Source organism: Molothrus ater, chromosome 16 (genome assembly GCF_012460135.2).
Source record: "Molothrus ater isolate BHLD 08-10-18 breed brown headed cowbird chromosome 16, BPBGC_Mater_1.1, whole genome shotgun sequence".
Classification (NCBI taxonomy): domain Eukaryota; kingdom Metazoa; phylum Chordata; class Aves; order Passeriformes; family Icteridae; genus Molothrus; species Molothrus ater.
Window position 1 is genome coordinate 2,220,728 of NC_050493.2, and position 24,713 is coordinate 2,245,440.

The 24,713-nt window shown below is 45.8% G+C and overlaps 1 protein-coding gene across 2 annotated transcripts; it reads right to left on the minus strand.

Moving 5' to 3' along the window:
- Window positions 1-6,623: 6,623 nt before the first annotated feature.
- PRPSAP2 (phosphoribosyl pyrophosphate synthetase associated protein 2) lies at window positions 6,624-21,878 on the minus strand. Of its 2 annotated transcripts, XM_036392478.2 has the most exons (12): window positions 21,759-21,878; window positions 19,533-19,652; window positions 18,952-19,102; window positions 17,780-17,832; window positions 17,593-17,659; window positions 16,826-16,998; window positions 15,788-15,903; window positions 12,309-12,364; window positions 9,901-10,049; window positions 8,863-8,933; window positions 7,797-7,943; window positions 6,624-7,308 (listed from the first exon to the last, which is right to left on the minus strand). In XM_036392478.2, the coding sequence occupies exons 3-12, from the start codon at window positions 19,068-19,070 to the stop codon at window positions 7,150-7,152; spliced, it is 1,110 nt and encodes a 369-aa protein (XP_036248371.1). In that variant the 5' UTR covers window positions 19,071-19,102; window positions 19,533-19,652; window positions 21,759-21,878; the 3' UTR covers window positions 6,624-7,149. The 2 variants fall into 2 exon arrangements, with proteins under 2 accessions (XP_036248371.1, XP_036248372.1); XM_036392479.2 differs by lacking the exon at window positions 19,533-19,652.
- Between the last annotated feature and the right edge of the window lie 2,835 nt (window positions 21,879-24,713).

A 24,713-nucleotide genomic window follows, 5' to 3' on the forward strand; every position in this document is an offset into this window, starting at 1 on the left:
CACTGTCCAAACTTGCAAGCTGAACTTGTGCTCCAAAAGATGATCTCAGGAATGGTGCTGTAGGATTTTTCAACTCCATATATGACTGGGATATAAAGAATATTAGGTAGCTATATGGAAGGATGCCTTCCAGCAGGACAGAGCATAGGTTTGTGGGTGAAATACAGGGCAAAGCTGCAGCACCAGAGCCACCAGTGCCACCTCTGCCACTCTGGAGGCCTTGGGGTTGTGGAAAGGGCTGCTGTGTCCCTGTCACTTTCCTGTTAAACCCAAAGCCTCGTGCCCAGGGTCAGAGAGCAGCTCAGGAGGGGAGGCAGGGCTCTCCTGGAGCTGGGGATTCCCAGCAGCACTGGGCCCAGCAGATCCAGCCTCTCCCTTTGCAGGAAGCACTGAGGGATGTGCACAGAGAGCCGGGTTTGGGCTGCTCCATCCCCCACAGCCCTGGGAGGGACAGCCAGAGGGTCCCCCCACTGTCACAGACATCTTTTATGGAAAATCCTTTCCTTAGGATTGTTCCTCCTGAGAAGCTGAGAGGCCTCAGGAACAAAATGTAACCAATGGTTATCTGCTGCTGTGGAATGCAACAGGTGCATCTGGGATTGGTCTCATGGGGTTGTTTCTAATTAATGGCCAATCACAGCCCAGCTGGCTCGGACAGAGAGTCTGAGCCACAAACCTTTGTTATCATTCTTTCCATTCTATTCTTAGTTTAGCTGGCCTTCTGATGAAATCCTTTCTTCTATTCTTTTAGTATAGTTTTAATATAATATATATCATAAAATAATAAATCAAGCCTTCTGAAACATGGAGTCAGACCCTCATCTCTCCCCTCATCCTCAGAGCCCTGTGAACACGGTCACACCCCACAGCTCAGCCCAGGCCCTGGGCTGCAGGAACGCCGTGCAGGGAGCCATGGCACACCCAGAGACACTGGGTGAACACAGGGACAGGCAATGAGCACCTCCTGCCTCGGCCTCTGCTCTGCAAAAGCTCTTTTCTTGCTGCCAGCCACCTGCAAAAGCACATTTCTTTCAGCCCCGGCAGAGCCCAGGTCAGATCCACCTGTTCCATCAGAGCAGGGCTGCTCCCTGAGGCAGGTTTTCTTTCTCTCCAGCTTTTCTGAGCTCTTTGCTCTTGATCTCTGTCTCGCTGTCTGCAGCCCCCCAGGGCTGTCTGTGCCAGGCTCTCTCCTGCTTGCCCTAGACCTGGTATCACAGGCTCTGGAGCTGTTTTACCTCGGTTAAACTCTTCTCGTGGTTACCAGAGGCTGCACACAGGGAGCTGTGAATGAGGTTAAAACGAGGGGAAAACATCCCTGTGGAAAAGTGCCTGATTTCCAGGCACTCTACAGGATTGAATATCCTGGAGCTGCTGCAAGGCTTCCTTTCCTCAGAAAACCCACCAGAGCCCCAAAGGAATTAATTCACTCCCAGTTCAGTCCCTGGCTGCCCCAGGTCCTTTGGGAATGCTGGAAGCATCCCTGCCAGATTGGAGACAAACCCAGGCAATGCAGCCCAAGCTCTGAGCACATTTCACTCACAACCTCTGCTACCAGGCAGGCTTGGGAGCCCTGACACACAGGCTCACATCCATCAGGGCCCCTGGGAAGGGCCATCACTGCTGGATCCATCTTTGAATTCATGGGATGGCACAGACAGCATCTGCACACAAATTCCCACTTTTTGTCCCACTGCTCCCTGGAGCATCCTATCCTGCAGCAGATGCTCTCCCCCAGTTTGGCTATACAAGGTCTGAACCCAAAAATAACTTTCTTACAGCTGGAAATAAGTCCTGGATTGGTCACAGAGTTGAAGGAGGGGCTAAAATCTCACTGAGATTTTGGTGAAGATGGAGAGCAGGAGCGCCAGACTGGAGAGGAACACCCAGACCCTCTCCCCTCCAAACCTGTGCTGGAGAGGCTCAGGAACTGTGACAATCTGCCAGGGGGGGAGAGCAATCACTGACTGCCCTGTGCAGGCCCCATCCTCCTGGGATGGTCCTGGCAGGGCAAGGGGACAGCAGGAACTCCCAGAGCAGAACTCAGGAGTCCCAAGGGATTCCTTGGAATGGGGACCAAGGCCACACTCCCCACAACAGGGCAGCTGTAAATACCCCAGGTGAGATGTAGACAGGCACAAACACTCGGGCCAGTGCCAGAAGAGCATAAATTGCCTGCCAGCAAGGAGGAAAGAGACAGAAAACCATGGCTACTGCTGCAGCTCAACACTGACTGCAGTCCTAGACCTGTCTCTGCTCCTGATCCAGCCCTGGTTCATCCTCAAGGACACATTTACACCCACAAATGGTTTCAGATAGCCTTGATACCCTTTTGGGTATGGGGACATGGTGGAGACCCCCTGGCACCTCTGCCAGCAGGAACCTGCTGTCCTCAGCCCTTCAGCTCCTGATGGGACATTTCCCACCAACTCCTTGAGCACCACAAAACCAAATTTTTGGGTTTGTGGGTTTTTTTTGTTGGTTTTTTTTTTTTTTTTTTTCCAGGACCCAAGGACTTTGGAGAAGCAGGGAATGGGTGACCTATTCAGCCACGTCCCTGTTAGGACCTGCACGGCTGGATTAGCAACTCGACTCCAAAATCTCCTTTTCCCTGAGCACCTGGAGGGAGCTGAGCTGACTCCAACCTCACCGTAGGACACCGGAGAAAGCTGAGTTAGCAGGGCTGTGATAATTACCCCCTGCGCGGCTCCTCCCAAAGCTTTCGAGACTGTGAAATGGCCCATCTGCTGCGACAGAGCTCATTGTCTTAATCACACGACACACGGGTGACATTCCGCCCGGAGCCGGCGACAGCGACCGAGCCCTCGCTGCTGGCCAAGAGCGAGGCACCGATTGCAGGAGCAGGGGAGGAGCTCAGGTGCTCGCAGGTGCCCTGCCAGCTGAACCAGCTTTGGTGCTCCCCCAGGGGATAACTCAGGAAAAGGAGGTGGAAAAAATAAGGTCGGAACTGGAGCAACAGGGCACAGATGTCCCCGTTGTTACTAAAAGTAAAAGAGCCCCCATGTGGGATGAGGGATGTGTGTGTATTTAGCAAGAAAATCCTTTAGCACATAAGATGAAGGTAGCTGAGTGTGATGCTCCCACAGCCCAGCTCATCTGGACATCCCTGCTGGGTTTGGGATTGACTTTCTTGTCTCCAGGAGGATGAGGAGGCACACGTGGCTGTGTTTGCCACAAACCCTGTGCAAGGAGAGGGACCAACAAACAGGTTGTCAAGATCAGATAGAAATAAGAGGGGAAAAAACCAAACTTGGGACAGCCATAGTTTGTTGGAGTCGCCAGGGGCATGCAGGAATGGTGGAAATGGATGTTTGGCTCCATGGATCCCTCCCCAGTCTCAGAGCAGCCTGTGGGAAAACCCAACAAACTCCAGCATCCTCTGGAGAAGGGAAACACAGCTCCAAGAGCATCGATTCTGGCAGGAGGAGGTGGGCAGGGTGGGGGAAAGCGTGGGCAAACAGTGGAGAAAGCAGGGGGGGATTCAGTGGGGCTGATATCCCTGTGCCCAGCGTGTCACAGAGAGCCACAGCTGTGTCTGTACTTACTGGCCACCAGGCCATGTCACTCCCAGCCACTGGTGGTGCTCCTGTTCACCCTGCAGGAAGGCTGGGAAGAGGAAAGATCAGCACAGAGCACCCTTTCCCTAAAACCCAGACGAGTCACTAGGGCCCAAGTCTCCCAGACAAGAAGCCAAGAGACAGGAGACTCGATAATTAATGGGAGCTCTGCAACTCGAGCTTAATTACACCAAACGGTGGCTGCACCCCAGGAACCTGGAGCCATGAATAGCAAAAGGAAGCACCTGGAGAGGGGGAAGCAGGGAGGATGTTCCTGCCCTAGTGCCATCCCCAGCAGACAGGTTGGCTAATAGGACACAGCTTTGGCCAGGATTTTTCTGCAAGGCAGAATAAATGCAACTGGAGAGTCTTTATCTGGGGCTGCTGTAGCTGATGGCTGTTGCTGTTATCAGGGCTGTTATCAGGGCATTTGGCTCAGCACCCTGTCATAGAGCAGGGGCAGAGCTGCTCACACCCGGCAGAGGCTGGGGGAGAGATGGTTAATTGCTTAATTCTGTGGTTAATTCCACCTTGCTCCCAGGCTATAGGAGCCTTTCCTAGGGGGTGAAAGGGGCAGAGGATTTATACAAACGGAGCAAGTCACAGAACCCCAGAATGGTTTGGACTGGAAGGGACCTTAAATCTCAGCTTGTTCCAAACCCCTTCCACTGTCTCAGGTTGCTCCAAGTCCTGTCCAACCTGGCTTTGGACACCCTCCAAGATCCAGGGGTAGTCTCAGATTCTCTGGGCACCCTGTGCCAGGGCCTCCCCACCCTCACAGGGAAGAATTTTTCCCAATATTCCATCTAACCCTGCCCTCTGTAGTGGGAAGCCATTCCCCTTGTCCCGTCACTCCAAGCTCTTGTCCAAAGCTCCTCTCCAGCTCTCCTGGAGCCCCTTCAGGCACTGGAAGGGGCTCTAGGGTGTCCCCACACCCCTCTCTTCTCCAGATGAACACCCCCAGCTCTCCCAGCCTGGCTCCACACAGCACAACACACAGAATACACAAGTGAAAATGACAAGAAAATAATAGAAGCTTTCAAATATTCCACACAGAAAATATTCCAGCCCTGAAAAGAAAATCTATTCAATCAAGAAAGCAGAAAGGAACAAAAGGCTCTTACCCATATTTCCACACCAACATTTAAGGAAAAATAAACCACTACAACAACAAGGTCAGAATGCTGAGCTGATGTGAGGGGGTAACAGAGCCAGCAGTGGAATTTAACTCCATTCCTCTGCCTCCTTCTTCATCCTCAGCCTCACAGGGTGACTGAATCAGTAACTCATTAGCAGCCCAAGGGCATTTACCATTAAACAGCCCAGCAGGAGGAATTGTGCTTCCAAAGGTGCCTGGGTGGGCAGCCTGGCCCCCGCTGCTTCCCACCCTCTCCACTCCACCTGATTTCAGTGTCTCACAGATGGGCAGGGTTGAAAAATGTCTGAGTGATGCCTCACGTGCTTCCCTCCCTTTCCACCACCCTATCAACAGCCAAAGGACAGCAGCCCAGCCTTGTGGGTGCAGTTCGTTCCCAAATTCCTGAGCCCTCATCAATATCATAATTGTATAACTGCACGAAACCAGGCAAAGTTGGGGTTTTCTGTGTTTTAAAGCAAAGTTCAAACAGGAGCTGGATGAATGCCTGAGGTGGAGCCTGGCATGGCAGCAAGGGCTGACCAGGAGAGACCCCCACAGAGGAGATCACAGAATCATGGAATCGTTTGGCCTGGAGAAGTCCTCTAAGGTCATTGAGTCCAAGCATTATTCCACATCTACACTGCTTTTAAATCCCTGGTGATTCCACCACTGCTCTGGGTAGTCTGTGCCAACGCTTGACAACCCTTCCCATGAGATTTTTCCTAATAGCCAACCTAACCTCTCCTGGTGCAACTTGAGATTGTTTCCTCTTGTTAACTGGGAGAAAAGACCAACCCTCACCTGCATCCTCCTGTCAGGGAGCTGTGGAGAGAGGAAGACAGCAATTCCTCTGAAAGAGAGAGGAGACAGCATGAGACAGGCACAGGAAACCACCTCAGAATCCCTCATTTTGGGGTACTTAGCCATCAATTTGCTGCACTGGACACTCATCTGGCTCGTTGCCAAGTGGCAGCACACCTCCACAAGGTCTCACTAATAAAATAAACACGGTGCAGTTAATGTGCCCATCACTGAGTCAGGTCAGCATTCCTCCTCTCTTTGAAGGAGCCGCAGCAGCTCTGCACAGCCCTGAGAGGAACCGACCTTCCCCCTCAGTGCTCAGCTGGAATTTGACCTGCATTAACACATCCAAAGTACCCACACGTGTCAATAAATCAGCCTGGTGTATCCATTAACATTAAGGAAAGCACCTGGTTTTATCCTTTCAAGTCAATGAACCCTCCAAAGTCCTTGGAAGTTTGTCTCTAACATAGAAACGGTGTCAACAAAGGTTAATTTTCACTTCTGAACACGCCAAAAGCTTTACACTCATTTGTAGGACATGATGGAAAGATGAAACCAAACAGCCTCGAAATGCTCATCAATTCCACCAGCCGTTTTCTCTGCAGCAGGTGAGGAATTGGAGTCTCTGGGACTGGGAGCTGCTGCCTGGCAGCCAGCCGGCCATTCCACCCACACCTGCCCAAGGAGGGCTGGGAAAACAAACCTGGACAAGTTCAGCTCTGCTCTGTGGCGTAGATTTTAGCTCATCCACGCATTCAGGGCAGGCAAGAAACCTCAAAAAACACCCCCAGTTTACCTGTGATGAGCTGGTTTGGATTTTACCAGCTGGAACCTACATCCCCCACAATATCCCCAAGTCAAAGAGGCACAGAATGGTTTGGGTTAGGAGGGATCATCTCATTCCAAAACCTTGCCATGGCAGGGACACCTTCCACTACCCCAGGTGGCTCCAAGCCCCATCCAAACTGGCCTTGGACACTTCCAGGGATCCAGGGGCAGCCACAGCTTCTCTGGGAATCTGTGCCATGGTCTGAGCAAGTCCCTGTGGCTCCCTGACCATATTTAAGGACACACAGTTTAGAAAACAAAGGAGCAGCACATGAGCATTTTTAGAAAGCTCACACAAAACAAGTTTTTATTCTTTGTCGCAGAAAATAAATACAGGTGCATATTCCATATGCTTTTCTATAAAAGCACTCCTACAAAATCACTGGACTGCATACAACAGTACAACCTTTTTGGCTTTTAAAATGCAAATATGATACAGTCACTTCATTTTATTATCATTTAAAGCACTTGTAGCAAGCAGCTTTGGAAAAGGAATGCTTAATTTAGAAGCCAAATTCTTGCCTCAAGTGTTTTGTGGGATTTTTCCATCGTGTATAGTGCAGCTAACCTAAAAGCAACTAGAACAGTTTTTCTGTAAAACGTTTATTCCCACCAACCCCCCCAACTCCAAAAAACCCTGTAAAGGAAAAAAAAAATTGTCTTAAAAACTGTTCTACGTTGATACTTAAACCAAGAGAAAACAAGAAGTGGCTCAATGGAAATATTAAGGAAAGCACAACGCTTCACAGCTCGTTCTCTGTTCGCTTCCAGTTTGGCCCGGGTGTTTATTTAGAGGAAGAAGCTTTAATCATCCACTCCTATATTCCTGAAAAGGTAGGACATGGACTCCCCATTGTGGATCCTGCGAATGGCTTCTGACAGGATCATGCTGATATCCACAGTCTTGATTTTAGGGCACTGAAGTTTTTGTATTTCGTGTGGAATTGTGTTTGTAACAACCACCTACAGGAAGAAGAAATGGTCAGGAAGATGTAGCTCTTTTGTTTTCCACCTTTTATACTGGAAGGGTGAAAGGAGTTTTACAGATCTCACCAAACCACCCTGGCTGACAAAACAACATTTTACATTACTGTCAGGGTCCCAGTGTCAGGAAGGGCCATGTGCTGCCACAGGTTCCATGTATCCCTGGATACTAATGGCACTGGCCCTCCTTCCTTTCATTCATTCCTTCATTCTGCCACACAGATCCAGAGGAGGTACAGAAATACCCCACCCACTGAAGAGAAAGGTGTGCTGATACTGACAGTCCAGCACCTCACCACTGCCCACATTTCCCACTGCTCTGGTTTAAAGACACGTGGATGCTAATATTCCAGCACACAGTTGCCACAGTGAGAAAGCCTGAAGCAGGAAGCTCCCATCTAAATCCTTAATGCCAGCATATGTCAATAACCAATTCAGGAGAATATGGCCCCAGAGCCCACACTCACCTCATCGATGGCAGACTCCTCGATCAGCCGGGGAGCATCTGAGGACAGCAGGCCATGGGTGGCCATGACAAAGATCTTGTAGGCCCCTCTCTCCTTGAGGGTCTCAGCTGCAGCCAGAAAGGTGTCAACGTCATCTATGATGTCATCCTGCCAAAATCCCAGAGTCACTGAGGGTTCACCACATCAGACAGACCAACACAGCACACCTGACCGACAGCACAGCTTGAACAGGTGTAACCAACCTCAAACTATCAGAAAATTGTTCTTTTCCTTGACAAACCCAGAGATACACTCTGCTCCAGAGAAAAGTGCATCTAGGAATCAAAGAATGGCCTGGGTTGGAAGGGACCTTAAAGATCATCTCATTCCAAGCCCTGCCATGGGCAGGGACAGCTCCCATTAGAACTGGCTGGAATGCTTCCAGGGATGGGGCAGCCACAGCTGCCCTCATAGAGAAAAATTTCTCCCTTCTATCCAATCTGCCCTACTCTGCTGTAAGTCTGAAGCCATTCCCCCTTGTCCTGTCACTGCAGGCCCTTATAAATAATCTCTCTCCACCTTTCTTGCAGGCTCTGCTCAGGTACTGACAGCCACAATTAGGTCACCCCAGATCCTTCTCTTTTCCAGGCTAACAATCCCAGTTCTCTCAGCCTCTCCTCATAGCAGAGCTGCTCCATCCCTCTGATCATCTTGGTGGCCTCCTCCAGACCTGTTCCAGCAAGTGCACATCCATCACCTCAGCCTCACTGGCATTCCCAAACCCAGCAGTGGGAACAGGGGGATTCTCCCCTCCTCCTGTGGGGTGCAGGCAGCAGCTGAAGCCCTTCAGGTAAGCACTGAACAGAATTCCACCTGCTCTGCTCATGGAAACAAGGTCCCAGTGCTGCTTCCAGAATGGATCCCTTCAGAGCTCCCAGGCAGCTTTGTGAGGGTGCTCAGTGCTGCCCCATCCTATCAGAAGCCCACCAGCAGCCAAAGTTTAGTGGCTGACACAGAACAGCTACTTGATTTCTGCAACTTTGACATGTTTGATAGAATTGATGAGAACTGAGGGCATCTCACTTACCACAATGATAGCTATTCTTCCTCCTACATCTCCAACAACTGTGATGGGTGGTTTTTCCTTGGGAATCAGCACTGATTAATGGCAGATGTTTTCAGAGGGGTAGAAAGAAGAAAGAAAAGAAGAAGTTTATATAATTTATTTGAACTATGGAAATGTCTGATGGGTCACCACTATTAGAGACATGAAGCAGCAACTATTTCAACACCACTACTGAATGAAAACCAGCAGGATTCTAACAGATAAATATTTTTTAAACTTAATTAAAATATTAACTATATTCATTTATACCTGAATTCTTTACCAATTCAATTAACTCTTAATTTCAGCACAGAAACAGAGTGGCTTACAGACACAACCAGTTCAGTCACCCATTGACACCCACGCTGGGTTTATGCCCTGCAGTTCTGGTGGTGCAGCTGTGGGTCACATCCACACTCAAGCAACAAGGAATCTATAGTATTTGCAGGGAACCCCCAACGAGAGGGAGAGAAATGCTGTATTTGATTTTATTAGAAGGCCAATTAATTATTTTATTATACTATTTTATTCTATATTATATTACATTATATCTAAACTGAATCTGCTAAGCACTTAACTTTGCACATAACTGCACAGAACTTGTGACTGTCAGCCAACAGTCCCAACACACACACACACACACACACACACACACACACACACACACCACTCTTGGCCCTGATAGGCCAAGGAAATAAAACACCATCACTTTGGGTAAACAATTTCTATATTGCATTCTACTTTTGCACAAACACAGGCACAGCAAATGATAAGAATTATTTTTCCTTTCTCTGAGGTTCAGAGAATATGAAACCCAGAAATATTCCTGGGAAGAATAGTGCCTTGCTTTTCTCTGTGAGGAGAAATGTGGTGACAGGAACCATCTTCTCCCCACTATGAAAGATGATTTTTTTTTCCCCTCTGTGAAGAACCACTCCTTTTAGCCAATCCACCCGTGCCATACCCAATCCCTAAACCCACAAAAGCACCAGGTAACACCTTCCCCCCACACTTACTTACTGGGGATCTCCAGGCTGGGGTGGATGGCAGCCACGTATTTGGCTGTGGGAGGGGAGTGCCGCCCGTCCACCATGTCCGACTCGGCGTCCTGAGCTTCCCCGTGGATCACCGCGATCCCCAACCGCAAGCGCTCGGCAAACGACTGGGCCCTGCAGGGAAAGGGTTAAAAATTCCAGGGAAAGGTTACATTTCAAATAACCCACCTGTGTACAACCCTAACTTGTTTTTCATTTTATTGCTAATGTTTCAGAGGGAAGTCAAACAATCTTAAAATTTTAGGAGAATTCATAGAGAAATCGGTTGCCCCTCAGGATCTTTTTTTATCAGGTTTGTAAAAGTCAGAGTAAGGGCCCATATGGGCCTTAAAGCAACAGGATGAATGCTGCAAGTCCCAAAATGCTGACTGCTCCCTTCTGCTTTGCCCAAGAGCCAAAATAACACTTCCCAGCCTTCAGGGATCCCATGCTTTAGCAGGACACATCCAACAGTAACCAAGAACAGCCCTGATGTCTGGATTGTCTGCATTTAATAGGGAAAAAAATACTCCTTTAAAAAGAGAAAATAAGTGTTCACCTATTTATTTAGTAGTAAATAAAGCCAATATCCCTGACCTGCTGACACATAACCTGAGATACCCTATGGAAAAGGGGATCCAGATGATCATTCTGCCTGACAAACCACACTTGGGAGTTGAACAGCTTGGATTTTTTAATTAGCTGACATGAAGTTCCTTCACACTGCAGTATTTCTTCAACTAAAATGAGAAATTTCTGTAAAGAAGTGTAAGGTTAGTTGGGGGAGTGGGAAAAGCAGAGAGTCAGGAAAATAGGATTTTGCATCCCAGATACTGGAAGCAGCAAATACCAATTAGCACATCATGCCACCTTACCTTGCACACCCAAGGTTTGGGATCCTGCCTAAGCACCCATCCAAGTCTCCTGTGGTCCAAGCAAGCCCAGCAAATCCAGAGTGATTCACTCTGCTCTAACATCAGCACCTCAGAGCAGTGCCTGAATCACCTGCTCTGTCCTTAAGCCTTACTTCACTATCCAAACAATACAAAGTCCAGACAATAATTTGCCCATTGTGATACGCAGCTAATTAAAAATGAAGACTCTTCCACCCTGTGGTTATCATACAGTTGCAATATTTTTGCAAGTAGTTAATTACAGGTAATTATTATTACAAACAATAACAGTTATGACTTAGCAGGAATAATCATATCAATAAAACTCTATTAATTACCTTAAAATGCAGTATTAAACTGAATAAAGTTCAGAGTAACAGCCAAATGATTTATTAATTTCCCAGTGAGCTCAGAAACCACAGAGACATTCTGAACTTCAACACACAAGGGTTCTTTTTCACAAGCAGGCATTCATCAAAAGTCTTTTCCTAGATTGTTTTCAGCCTGGATTAAGCTGAACCATCCAATTATCCCTCTCCCAATGCAATGTAACTCTTCACATACTGTCCTTAAATACTCATAGGAGCATGTGAAGAAGCTAAACAATACATCCTGGGATCCTCTCCTGCACAAATCACTGCATGATGTGCAACTCATCTGTCTATTTGCTGGCATTGACAATTACTGGATAAGCATTAAAATGCTGCAACAAACCCTTGCCTCCACCCAAGAGGCAACACTGACACCGTGGAAAATGGAAAAGAAACAAATGTAAAGGTACCTGGCCAAAACAAAAGAAATCACAAAAAGTACTGCTGGAGAAAAAAGATGACAAAAGGTGGTTTGTTACAGAAAATAGGGAAAACACAGAGTATCAGAATTCATTGGCATGGAAGTCCAAATATCTTTTCAACAAACTCTTGGTTTGTCACCACAGCAAATACAGCCTCTCTTAAACCATCATCCAGCTCTTGCAGCAGCTGCTGACAGCGCTGTAATTCCACAGGTTAGGAACAGTCAACTAAAAGCTTCATGGATTAAGAACAGTCATTCAACCACCAGAGACTTGACAATCACAATCATCTCAAACAGCAAACCCAGATTCACCATCTGTGTTCAGGATCTGATCAGCCATGCTCTTGGTTATGCCCACATTAATAAACTCATCTGGATTAATGGCATTACACTTCCAGCCACTCTTCCTCATTTACAGCAGATTTATAATGTAAATGCACACAAATATAACATGATTAAAAATCTTAATCATAAGCACTGCACTGATTTACCACATCCTTTTGTTTTGGTTTTTTTTTTTTTTACTCTCCTTAGATTTATTAGGATTACAGCAATGATGTAAAAACTACACAGCTGACAGAGGAGAATAGGGAGGGGTGTGAAGGCTTCATCTTCTAATTATGGAATATTTGTCCTTCACTTGATCCTAAGAACAAAATCCCGACAGAGATTTGCTGCTCTAAGGCAGAGAGCAGATCTTACCCACCTCTTTGCAGATGCAGGAGATTTGGCCACAATTACAGCATTCCTGTAGTCTGGTATCTGTAGTAAATAACAGATAGCAATGTCCACTTCATATCTTTAGACAAATTTAAACTCAGTAAGAATCAGAGAACTTTATTTTGCCAGAATTTTAAGCATTGAACATTTTAACTAAGAAAGCAACCTCAAGAATCCATGGTACATGATCAGGCTTGGCAGCTCAGTAAAAACACATATAGAAAATTCAGGTATTAACTTCAAACTGTACCTTTCATAAACTCCATTTTACAGTACAGATGACAGAAAAATAACTGCTTTAGGACATCAGCATTACACCCACAAGTGTTAAAAGAAACAGGAAACCATCAAAATTCAAGTTTCCTGTTCAACCTAAATTGTCTTTCATGACTAAAAACCAGCATTTTACAACTTCCTATTGTCTTATAGAGTACCCCAAGAAACATCACATGGCTACATCACATCACATCACATCACATCACATCACATCACATCACATCACATCTCATCACACTGACTCTCTCTCTGGACCATGGGAAGGGATAAAACTTCCACAGTCCTGCACTGATGCTGGAGGCTCAGTCTCACAGCACTGCAAACTCTCACCAGGGGATGCTGCTGAAATGCTGACAGCACCAGAGGGATGAGGCCAGCAGTCTGGGTTTCCCTCTGATGTCTGACAGCCTCCACAAGCACAGTCTGCTCCTCACTTTGCTGCCCCTGCCCCATCTCATATGGTTTTTCACTCCAGACTCCTGATCCCCATTTTAGTCCCCATCTCTCAAGTTTCTTATCCTCATCTCCATTTTCCCTGCAAACAGTGACTCCACATCGGATTCATTGGTTTGTAACTTCCCAAGCATTCCACATCCACACTTCCAGCTCTCTTTTCCAACAGCAACTCCAAGTGCACTTCCTCTGGTATCCCATTTTACCCAGACTCCCTGCAAACTCAGCCTTTTCCTTCCCTGTGCTGCCCTGGGATGATCCATCTCTATGGAGAGCAGCTTAGAGAGCCTGTCTGTCCTTCTAGCCAAAAACCACAGTCCTGAGCCAAGCAAAGTCCTCCAGAGCAGGTCCAGTCCTCAGCATCCCAGTGTAAGGGATGGAAGACTCTTCACTAAATACCTGCAAATTGATCTGTTAGGGATGGAATTCACAGATTTGTGGGGATGACACCCTGTCATGCAGTTCACTGCTTTGTCAGATACCAAACACCCATTCCAGAGCACAGAAATACTTGGGGTTTCTGCCAACACAGGCAAAGTAAGTTCTTCCACAATCTGACCCACAATATACAAACTGCACTGGCTGATTATTGCCAAGAGCTCCACCTGAAGTAGGCATGGGAAAGAAATAATAAGTTCTGAATTTGGGCAAGGATTCAACCAACAGAAAGTAAGAATTTTTTTGAGGACGTCAGGCAACATTAATAATCCACAATGTTGGTAACTCCACCTATAAACTGGGAATTCAGCATGTTCTGTCCCTGACAAACACTGAGTTATACAAGAGGCTACAAAGATTAACATGATGGAAGGTATGGACAAGGCAGGGCCTGTCACTCAACATAATAAAGGCTTTGATCTAGTTCAGACACCATTGCCTCATTTTTCCTCTGCCAAATTAACAAATTTGTTCTCAGCTCTTCAAAAATGAAGTCAGAAATGTCATCCCAAAGACTGTGGGGTGTCAACATGTCCATGTAACAAAGGGCTGTGTCACTCTGGGATTAACACCTGCTAAAAGCAAAGAGAAGCCACCAAGTATCCAACATTTGCCAAGCACACCAAACTAAACACCCAACTATTTTATATCACAGGAATTTCACTGATTGCACTGTCTTCATCCCAGAACAGCAAGTGATTCCCTTCACATCTAGGCATAAATTTCCAACAGGAAACAACTACAAGCCCTCATTCTCCTAACTTTCAGTGAGATGTTTTTTAAGTGACTTTCATTCCTATCAAGCTGGACTCCATTTCATGCTCCTCAGTACATCCCATCACGAGCCCCAGAGCTTTCAAAGCTCTGGCAATCCCAGTGCAGGATACCCAGCAAGCTGTGGCCACCAGGAACTGGAGGTGAATACTAAATTCCCCGTGAGCAGCAATGGTTCAAAGTTTCAAGCACAGGTAAAAGATCTGGCTGGTGAAGGTACAGAGCCCATGTGATCAGATCCATGCAGTTCACTCTGCTTTTAGAAAATCCCCTCATGGATGAGCAGAGGGATGAAGAACTGAAAGTATCTTTTAAAACTTTTCTACAATACTTCAGATCTCTACAAATGGTCACTACTTTTTAGATTGCACAGCAGTGTCAGACTCAAAGCTGCAAAAATTCTGTGTAAACCACTGAAAGCTCAGGAATCAAAATGTGCTTCAAGACCAAATGAGGACCATGATCTTGTTATTGACCATAAACCACAGTTTCAAGCAACACATAAAGGCAAAACTTGTCTTGTGTCTGTGTGTTTGGTTTTCCACTTTTGTTATTTTTTTTTTAAGTTAGGAAGTGCTTACAATGTGCAATACTTCTTTCCTGGAACAGCAGGTGAATGACTGTGGCAAAGCCTGGAGTTTTGTTCTGCCATCCTCTTTGACTCTATTACCAAATGAAACTATAATGAGGAACTCAAATAGATTTTAATACTGTCATAACAAAATCATGTTGGTTTGGGTTTCTTTAAGGGGGTGGGGTGGGGTGTGTTTTGTTTTTTAAATTGAGGCATTCCTAGCTTTATAAAAAGAAATAGCTTGGATTCAGAAGCAAGAGTGAGCTAAACCCTTTCTCTCATCAGGAAGAAAGCATTTGCTTTATTCCAAATTACCATTAGTCAGAGGCTTAACGTGCATCTTATACCTACAATTATCATTTGCACATTTTGTACAGGCCAATCTACCAGTAGCACTTCTCAAAACCCTTATAAAAAGAAGATGGAGAAAGGGAGGCACAGAACATCCCAAGTTAAGCTCCTCAAGTCAAGGCACGCAGTCTGAACTAACAGTGAGCGAGATTTCCACCCACCAGCCTGACTTTCAGAGCACCACCAACAGCCTCTCTCATAGTTTACAACTTCCAAAGTGTTTCTTATTATGTGATTTAAATTGATGCCAACACAAGCAGCCCTTCCTATAAATGTCAAGGAAACTGGAAATAGAAAAGGAAGAGGACATTGAGAACAAGAAAATGCTAATTTTTGTCAGTGTTAGGGGAATACATCTAAGAGAAAAACCAGCACTGCTGCATGAGTAAGAAAACATCAGCTCTTCAAGAAAGCAAAAGTTAAATGTGGGGAAGAGAAGAACCAACAGTTCCCAACATCACTCCCTGCCCCAACACGACCCTTCTCCCCTAAAAATTCAGTTTGAAGAGTTAATCTTTTCAGAGGGATTTGTTTCAGATGGCCTGAGACACGACAGAAAAGAATGAAAAAACCCAACTGTAATAACAGGCCTTCCTCACCTCTTCTTGGATGTACTGGAGTAAAAATGGAGATGCTCTCAAATTATCAACTGGAATATTGAAGAACCCCTGAATTTCCTTCTGATGTAGATCCATGGTAATAAGATGAGTTAGTCCTTTAAAATAAAATAGTGAGACAAACAGAGAAGCACATTAAGAAGAGAGAACAGACACTTTCTTTTTCTAAGTTTCATTGCAGCTTGTTCAGAAAATCTCTAAGCTGCCTGAGAACACTGAGTGAAAATACACAATAAATTAATTTTAGTCCCTCTTAAGCACACTGGCATTAATGTGTTTTGAGGCTTCCAGAGTGACTTTTAAAAAAGAACCTCAGAACACTGCACATAACTGACTCTGCAGTGCCACACTGAGGCAGGCAAGATCCTTCTCCACTGGACACAGGACAAAATGGAAGCATTGATTTGTCCTGTGCCACACAGCAAGATCCTGGCACGCTCATTAGTTCTGAACTCCTGAAAAATGGGCCAAGCTCCTAATCAAAAACCACTTCTCCCAAAATAACAGCCCAGATCCCACAGTTTGTTATAACTGCCTGCTTTTTCCCAGGGATGGGAGTGAAAGGAAAGAAGTAGAAAATGTGTTGAAGGCTGTGAAAATGAATAATTTCATTCTCCCACATGGTCTCAGATGTAAAGGACAAAGTGCATTCATCCAACAAGTAAAAAACAAGATAGAAATGACAAGGCACAACTGTTCCAGACTGCAGGAAAGGCAAAGGATGCTTTTATGAGAGGTGGATACCACAGCCCAAAGCAGCTCAGCACAGCAGACTCATTCTGCCAGCTCAGTACAACTCGAGGTAAAATGGTTGTATCAAATTTGGGCTTTTTATGAACTCATAATTTAGAAACATGTCTAATTACATTCTCCTTTTTACTACGTAGGTTTTAAACACATGAAAAGCTTGGCAGTTATTTTTAAACAGGGTCCAAACTTGTGTACAGATCTCTCTAAACCTGGAAGCTGACAGCAGGAGCCCCCCTCGCTGTGATTATTTAAGGACAGCCACATTCTCACCAGCTTTGCACATCATCGAGGCCAGCAATTTGGAGACAATGGAGCCCCTTTTCCTCATCTTGCACTGTTTGCTGTAGGGGAAGTAAGGAACGACTCCAATAATGCTTTTGGCACAGGAGGTTTTACATGCATACACCATGATCAGGAGCTCCATGATCGTGGTATTCACATCCCTGCAACGAGAAACATCTGCTCCTGTAGCTGCTGCATCAAAATCCTGAATTCACAACAGGATTCCCACCCAGCAGACATAGAGAGGGCATATTTTTAGTGAACTGGTCATCAGCTAAGATCTACATTTCTGCTGCCATTAAAAAAAAAAAAAAAGTCTTAGCATTTGTAAAGTTCTTTTCACATAAAATTAAAGAATTTCTGAATCACAGGACACATTGCCCAGGAAACATTCCTCCTACATCTTAACTTTGTGATGGTGCTAGAGACAGGGAGCTGAGAAGAATTTAAAAGAGATTGACATAAGTAAAAGAATACACTTAGGGAAGGAATGCAGAGACCTGGGGGAAGGTTTTATTGCTATAGTCACTAAAAATTAAAATTGCAGAAGCTACCTTATGCCAAAGCTGCCTTTGTGTACATATAAAAAACCCAACAAAACCAATACCCAAAACTCTCCACAAGCCTCTACCTAGTTAATATCAGCTTATTACACTGCATCACAAACAAAAAAGGTGATTAAAAATGAAAAGAGAAGCATTGCTATGGACAGCCCAGATCAAATGCCAGCACAGGGCCTTTAAACAGTTACTCACTTGGAAACTGTTTGGATGATAAATACATCCTTTCCTCTCACAGACTCCTGAATCTGCACTCGTGTTTCTGCCAAGAAGAGAAAGATGTAATATTTGCAAGAGCAAATCTCTTGTTAGAGTCTAAGAAAAGGGGAACCAGTACATTCAAATCAGGTTGCATTTCCAGTTTTGTTAATTAAATGCTCACCTCTGTTTGGCTCTTGATAAACCTGAACCTTCCCCATCTCAACTCCCAAGCGCCTGCAGGAACAGAAATAAGAAGAAGTGAGTAAGGGGAGAGGAAGGGCAAATCCAATGTAAATCCCATATAATGCAAGAGTCACTGAAAAGTCTGCATTCTGGGGGAGAAAACCAAGGAAAGAAAAATCCCAAACCATAAAACCAGGAATTACAGTGAACACCTCTTTAAAAAGCACCAACAATTTCCAAAAGCTGCACTGCAGACTATGCTAAACTTATTTTCCAGCCAAGCTCAGAACAAGCAGCAGGAAAAAAAATGCTGCTGTAAAAATGTAACATTTTGTAATTTTTAATATATTTCTTGCCCTATATATATATATATATATGCACACACACATGTGGCAATATACATGTGCACAACACTTAAAAATACTGCTTTTAAATCACTCTTATCTATAGAAAAAATTCAATGCAGAGTGAAGAGGAAAGAGTAGCAAGCACTATTTTATGGATAATGGAAGGATAATATCTGCTGTATTTATTCCTTGTCAGCATTAGCTACACCCCATCACTACAAAGAGACCAGAGTATGCTCTGCACTCAGGCCCAAATTCTTTCTACACATAACCTGAGTTCCTCTGCACTCCCCTTTCCCCTCCTAGCACACCTAACTTTGGGTAAATAAGCCTCTGGAAGAAATCAATCTTGTCTAATATTCCCAGTAATGTCAGGCATCCTAATTAGCACAGTAAAAATGTACTTAAGTCCTAAAAGTTCTGCTACAGATCTGCATGGATTGAAGCTGAAGAAATGTTCCCATCCAAAATATACAGAGAGCAGGAGGGATTTAGCTGTCCTGCCTAAAAATACCCCACTACAAGGAGTGAAAACTTCTGCCATGATGATTTATCACTATGCAAACATTAATTATCCCACGTGTTCCCTATGAAATGCTGCAGCCAGTCACAGCCTGCCACGGAACAATTCAAACACAAATTACTCTCTCTGTTATTGAGCTGTTGAAATATCCTCTCCTATAGAGCAAACTCCATATTCTTGCAAATCATAGCAGTTTTCCCTTGTAACTTTCCTTAAATAGGAGGAAAAAAAGTGTCCAGTAAAACAAATCCCATCAGAATACCCCAAAAGATGGGAAGATTCCCTGCAGACTTTACTCACTCAGCAATCCTCTTGGACAGCTCCATGCATGAGGAATTGGAATTAGCTGAGAACAGCACCAGCCCACCCTTGGTGATATTCATGATGGCCCCAATTTCAGTGGATGGCACACAAAACATCAACCCTAAGTTCTTTTGCCGCTTCTGAAAGACTGCAAGAGATCAAAAGTCATTTAAATCCATGTTAAAAACAAACAAAACAAGACAGACAGACAGACATTTGCTCTGTTTACAAAGTGCAGTCTCCCAGAACCCTGGATATTCCAGCATCCTTAAAATCTGTTATCCCCACTTTCACAGCTGCCATAGAGCTCTCCAAAGATCCCCCAAGACAACGTTCTTGCACCATTTTTTTGTCCTTTTTAACTGTTTTCCTCAGGCTATCATCCAGTAACACTGATACTTTTTTTCCATCGCCTTGTCCAGTTCATTTTCCAGAACTGAGCAACGTTTATTGACTTTGCCAAAATCACAAAGACAGTCTGGGGTGGAATTGAGCTAAAAGAGCTCCTGGGCCCTGGCTAGAAGAGTTTATTTCCAAAGCTGAATCTCTTCCCAGTACTTTTGCAGTTATAAACTTACAAATAAGGATGAAAGGTAAGGAAGAATTCAATAAAGCTGGCAGCTGTAAATAATGACCTCTTGCACAGCAAATCCACTTGCTGAAGCAGCTGTTGTCATGCTTTGACAGCAATATTTCTCCTGTGAAAACAGGAGAAAAATAACAGGAGGAAATCAGTATAATTTGGTTTTTATTTCAAATAAAGGCACAAACCACTAATCTCACCAAGGACTTGATGGGATTCCATGTTTTTATTATTCTTTGTAAATCACATTTTTGTGGTTACTTCTACTATAAAATTTTAGTCAAATAAAAAGAAAAAAAAAAAAAGATCCCATTGACCAGCAGACCTGGATAGAGGGAGGCAGCATTCATCTAAAAATCCTGCTGCACTTCACCTCTGCTGCATAAATAATCCAATCCTTCATCATCCATTTCAGCATTATGTAGGAGACTGGAAATATTAAATATGAGCGGCATGATTTAAACCAAAATAAACAGAAGTTACAGCTAAATCAGTAAGTTCTTTCCTGGTAAACATCTCCCTGCTGAGAAACAGAATTATCTCATTGTCACACCTAATTGGTTAGAAAAAGCTGATGATGTATCAACTATTAAGTACTCCAAAACAACAACAAAGAGCTTTGTATTTACAGGAACAGCTGGCTAGGTCCGTAATGAAACTCGTTCACACCTTCTTTACAACCAGACAATCTGGCTCAGTTTAACTCTGTCACAGGAACCCGATTCACTCTTGTGAAGAGCCAAAGTCAAGTCAGGAACTTCCTAACAACAAATCTGCTGGTGCCAAGGCTGAGCTGTGCTCAGCTGCCATGAATGAAAACCTGCCCATCATCAGAACTGTGCACAGAGCGACAGCTTCGGCGCCCAGCACGTCTGAATGTTTCACTGCACTAAAAGCAGAGGGGCCCCCAAAGCAAGACCTGTATCCCTCTCAAATTAAACATCTAAAAAAAAAAACCCATTTCTTAGCTGGTGTTTCTCTGCTCTGCTGCTCATTCACTCTCTGCAACTCCCAGCTGTCAACTAATGGCCATCACCCATCAAATATTCATGATGGTGTTCAAGATCCATCTCAGCTCCACCAGAGGGAAGAACCTGAAATGCTTTTAGGTATAACAGCACCTGAGAGCACCCTGCTTGTGTGCCTGGATGGGAAGAGTGGAGGCAACCTTCTGTGTTACTAAAAGCATTCCCAGAGCGTTCAGAAGGGGGATTTTTATCCAGTTGTGTGTCTTCTTTGTTCCATAGATTAGGGAAATGGGGAGCTGATTAAGAGATCTGAAAAGATGAGTTGTTGGTTCCCAACTATTGCTGAGGGTACACTTTACACCACGATATACTGATTTACAAGCAACAGTGAACATTACTCTTCATTTTATTATAGGTCAAGGACTTTCTTGTGGATGTACTTCAACAGCTACAAGTGGGCTATGGTGTGTGTGGGCAGGGAAGTTGCATTTCAAGAGTAATATGGATATATCAACCTTCAAACAGGTGTTGGGATGAAAGCAAGCTCACAAAACTTTATTAGATGTGCAAAGGCATGACTCCACAGGGGTACATGGGACAATAACCCTCTGGTTTGAGGTGGGCCAACCTTCCACGGTTGAACACAAGCACAGAACAGGCTGCAGCACAAACACCTGCCTTTCCTTTTGGGCTGCACACGATTACACAGACACATCATGATGAGCACAACAATTACTGGGCACACATGGCTTTATGCCTCCATCAACTGAGCATGTCCACACAGAAAGCAACAGAGGCAGGAATAACTGGACGGGATAAGGAACGGAGCCCATGGGATGGAGGGAATCCGCACCCTCTCCCCAATCTCCCCACAGGGAATTTTCCCGTCCCTCCACACTCACCGATCCCCGTGGGCTAAGAGACCCTTCCAGCCCACACCTCCCTGCAGTGCTTCGGGTGCTCCAGGTGGGTCACACAGGCCCCGTGTCCCCGGTGGATCCCATCCCTCCGCCCCAGAGCGGCCCGGGCACGCCGCAGCCCCAGCCGCTGCCCCTCACCTGTGGGACCTGCGGGCAGCCCGAACGACCCCGAGAAGGGGCAGCCCAGGAGAGGGGCTCCATCCCCTGAGGGAAGGGCGACCTAGCCCATTCCTCAGCGTCGGAACCCCGTGTGGGGAAGGGGGATGTCCTGCCCTCACACAGCCGGCTGAACTGGGCTGAGCGGGCGGGAGCGCCCCTCGCTGAATGCCTTACCTGCCGGCTCCGGCCCCCCGGCCCCGGGAGAAGGCGGCCCGGCCGGAGGGGAAGGAGGGGGAGAGGCAGAGGCGGCGGCGGAGCTCAGCCCCTCCGGTGCTCCGCGGGCAAGATGGCGGCGGGGCGTGAGGGAGGGAGCGCGGGCGGGCGGGGCGGGCCCGAGGCGACGCCCCCCCCCTTCCCCCTCCGCGCTGAGGGGAGCGGGCGCCATCTTCCCCCTCAGCCCGCCGTGCTCGGTGGCATCGGGACGGGGTCTCAGAGTTTTAGGATTTTAGAATCGTCAGTGTTGGAAAAGACCTTCAGGGTCATCCAGTCCGACCGTCAACGCAGCAGTACCACGAAACCATATCACCCACCGCCAGATGCGGGTGCCTCTTCCAACACCTCGAGGTGTGGTGATTCCACCACCTCCCTGGGTACCGATGCCAATGCCTGGCCACACCGACAATGAAAAGAATTTTTCTGATATCTAATCTGAATCTCCCATGTGTCAGCTTGAGGCCATTTTCAAGACCAGCCCCCCTCCTCACTACATCCTTTCAGGGAGTTAGAGACCATGATAAGGGCCCTGAGCATCCTCCAGAGTAAACAAACCCAGCTCAGCCATCCCTTATAAAATACATTTTTCTAGATCCATCATGAGCCTTGTTGACCTTTGCAATAAAAAGGGAAGCTGGGGGGACTGGGATGATGGGGGGACACCAACACCACAATTCAGCTGCCCCCCACCAAAATTTAACCCTGGTGCAAAATCCATGTGGAATAACACAGTGATGTCCATAAGGTGCCATAATTTTCCCACATCTGCATCCCCACCAGAGAGGGATGGAAGGGTGACTCCATCCCCACTGAGCTACCATCTGGCCTTTGCCATCAGCAGTGTTTATGGAAAAAGAGGCATTTCTACAAAGTAAATTAAGAACAGAAACTATCTAGTGGCCTCTCAGTTCCTTGTCAAAAGCGCACATGATTTATCCAGAGTCCTCTCAGGACTCTCCTTGCCACATGCATCAGTTGAACTGCACAAAGATTCTTCTGACATCCGAAATGAGGCTCTTATTTCAGTCACTCTCCTTAAAAAGAAAAAAAGCTTTATCCCAAGACACCCATGACAAAACTGCTTTGAGGAAGTTGCAGTCATCCCACTCAGACACACATCCCTCCTTTAAATACAAAACCCAAACACCATGTTTTTTCCCCAGACTGCGCAGTTAGAACCTGTTTTAAATTACTCTTCTCAGTACGCCCAAGTTGAGCAGCATTTTGTGGATCAGAATTTTAGCATTCAGCATAAAGCTACAAATCAGGTACTTTCCACTGCAGCTTTTCTCACAAAAAGCAATTAAATTTGCTTATTCCTGGACTGCAGGGTGCACTGGAGCAAGGCTGATCATCCCAGCAGATATTTCTGCCCACGCTGGCCTTAATATAAAAAGAGGAGGAAAAGCCACAGGCAAGCTCACCAAACATGACTGTGAAGAGACAACATTAAATTCATAGTTTGAAACCCTGTTTCTGCCACTACAAGCTGTGTTTTCCACTTTAAATATTCACGGGCCAGCGTTTTCCCCAGATTTCACATTTGTTTCTTGCTTCATGCATTCCAAGACTTGGTAGTTCCCTTTTTTGATTGTTTTTTTCAGCAAAGTTGGCGCTGGGGAAGGAAAAGCCATTTAACATGGAGCCGTGGAGCAGATGTTGAGCACTCCACTTGCAGGCTCCCAAAGCCAGGACATCTGTTAGAAATATGTGAGCAGAGAGGCCATCAAGCCTCTTAGATGCTGCAGTGATCCTCTGCCTTTCCTACATCCTCTCCCAAATTACACTGAGGTGTAAGGGAATAGTCCCGTCCCTTGCCACCCCCATCATTCCCAGTCCATGTTTTTCTGCTTCCAGGCTGGTGCTTCCACACAGTCAATTCAGGATCACTGACCCAAGCAGGTTCTTTTTTTGTTTCAGGGTTTTCAGGACAAAAAGGAAGGGGGGGGGGGGGGGGTGAGCCTTTTGTTGGCCTCTTCACAGAGCAGCAGAGATTTCTCTTACCATCAGTGTCCCTGGCAGGATCCCGCTACAGGCTGGTGTGGCAGAGCAGTTTAATGCAGAACAACCAGAAACAACACATGGTGAAGCACTGAACCATAATGCAATTAGCAGCCTTCCCCAGAAGCATTTTTCAGTACCCCAGGGCACTCAGAATTTGCTGACTGTTTGATTTGTGCTGCCCAAATTCCTGACACTGCTTAAGCAAACCACAGGACCAGGAACTAAGTGATCCTGTCTTCTGATCCTTTTTTTTATAAGGCTACTGCCTTTGTTTTCTTGGAGAAAAAAGATCAATTTCTTTCCCACCTCTGTCTTCCTGATCAGAGGAACACCAGTTTAAATCTCAGCTCCCAAGGGGAGACGGATTTGTTAATTTGACAATACTCTATTCAAACACTAAGAGTTCAACAAACACTTGCTGCAAGATGAGCACATGGATTTTGTTTCATTTGCAATGATTCAATTAGCAGCCATCTAAGGAATTCTGAAAATTTGCTGGGTGTGAACACACTGGGTCACAGAGGTTTGTTGTTCTTGATCCAGATGTGACCCTGGCAAGCAGAGATGTGCAAAAAAAACTCCCCCACGCCACACCTTGTCCAGCCAAGGTTAAGGGCACTGCTCATCCTGTGCTGGGCTGACTGACAGCCTACATCCATCACCTGAGAGAAGATAAATGCTGCTGTCAACCCAGCTCCTGAGCTCCATCCATCACTGCTCAACCAGGTTGGCTTTTGTTTGTTTGTTTGGAGTTGTTTCTGTTAAAAAAAAAAAAAAAAGGATATTAAAGGGATATTAAAGCTCTCCTCTCAAACCAGCTAGCAGTGAGAACTATCAGACATGGTGCACCAGAGAAACACTGATTTCATCCTGACAGAGCCCTGTGGATAGGTTTGGTCTCTCCCAACTAAT

Excerpts from the sequence above, each read along its gene's own strand:
- PRPSAP2 (XM_036392479.2), bottom strand. The coding sequence starts at position 19,070 with ATGTTTTGTGTGCCATCCACTGAAATTGGGGCCATCATGAATATCACC. Across the intron at positions 7,944-8,862 it reads GAAGAATAGCTATCATTGTG|GATGACATCATAGATGACGT; the intron begins GTAAGTGAGATG and ends GGATTTTGGCAG. Across the intron at positions 7,309-7,796 it reads AGGAGTCTGCCATCGATGAG|GTGGTTGTTACAAACACAAT; the intron begins GTGAGTGTGGGC and ends TTCTTCCTGTAG.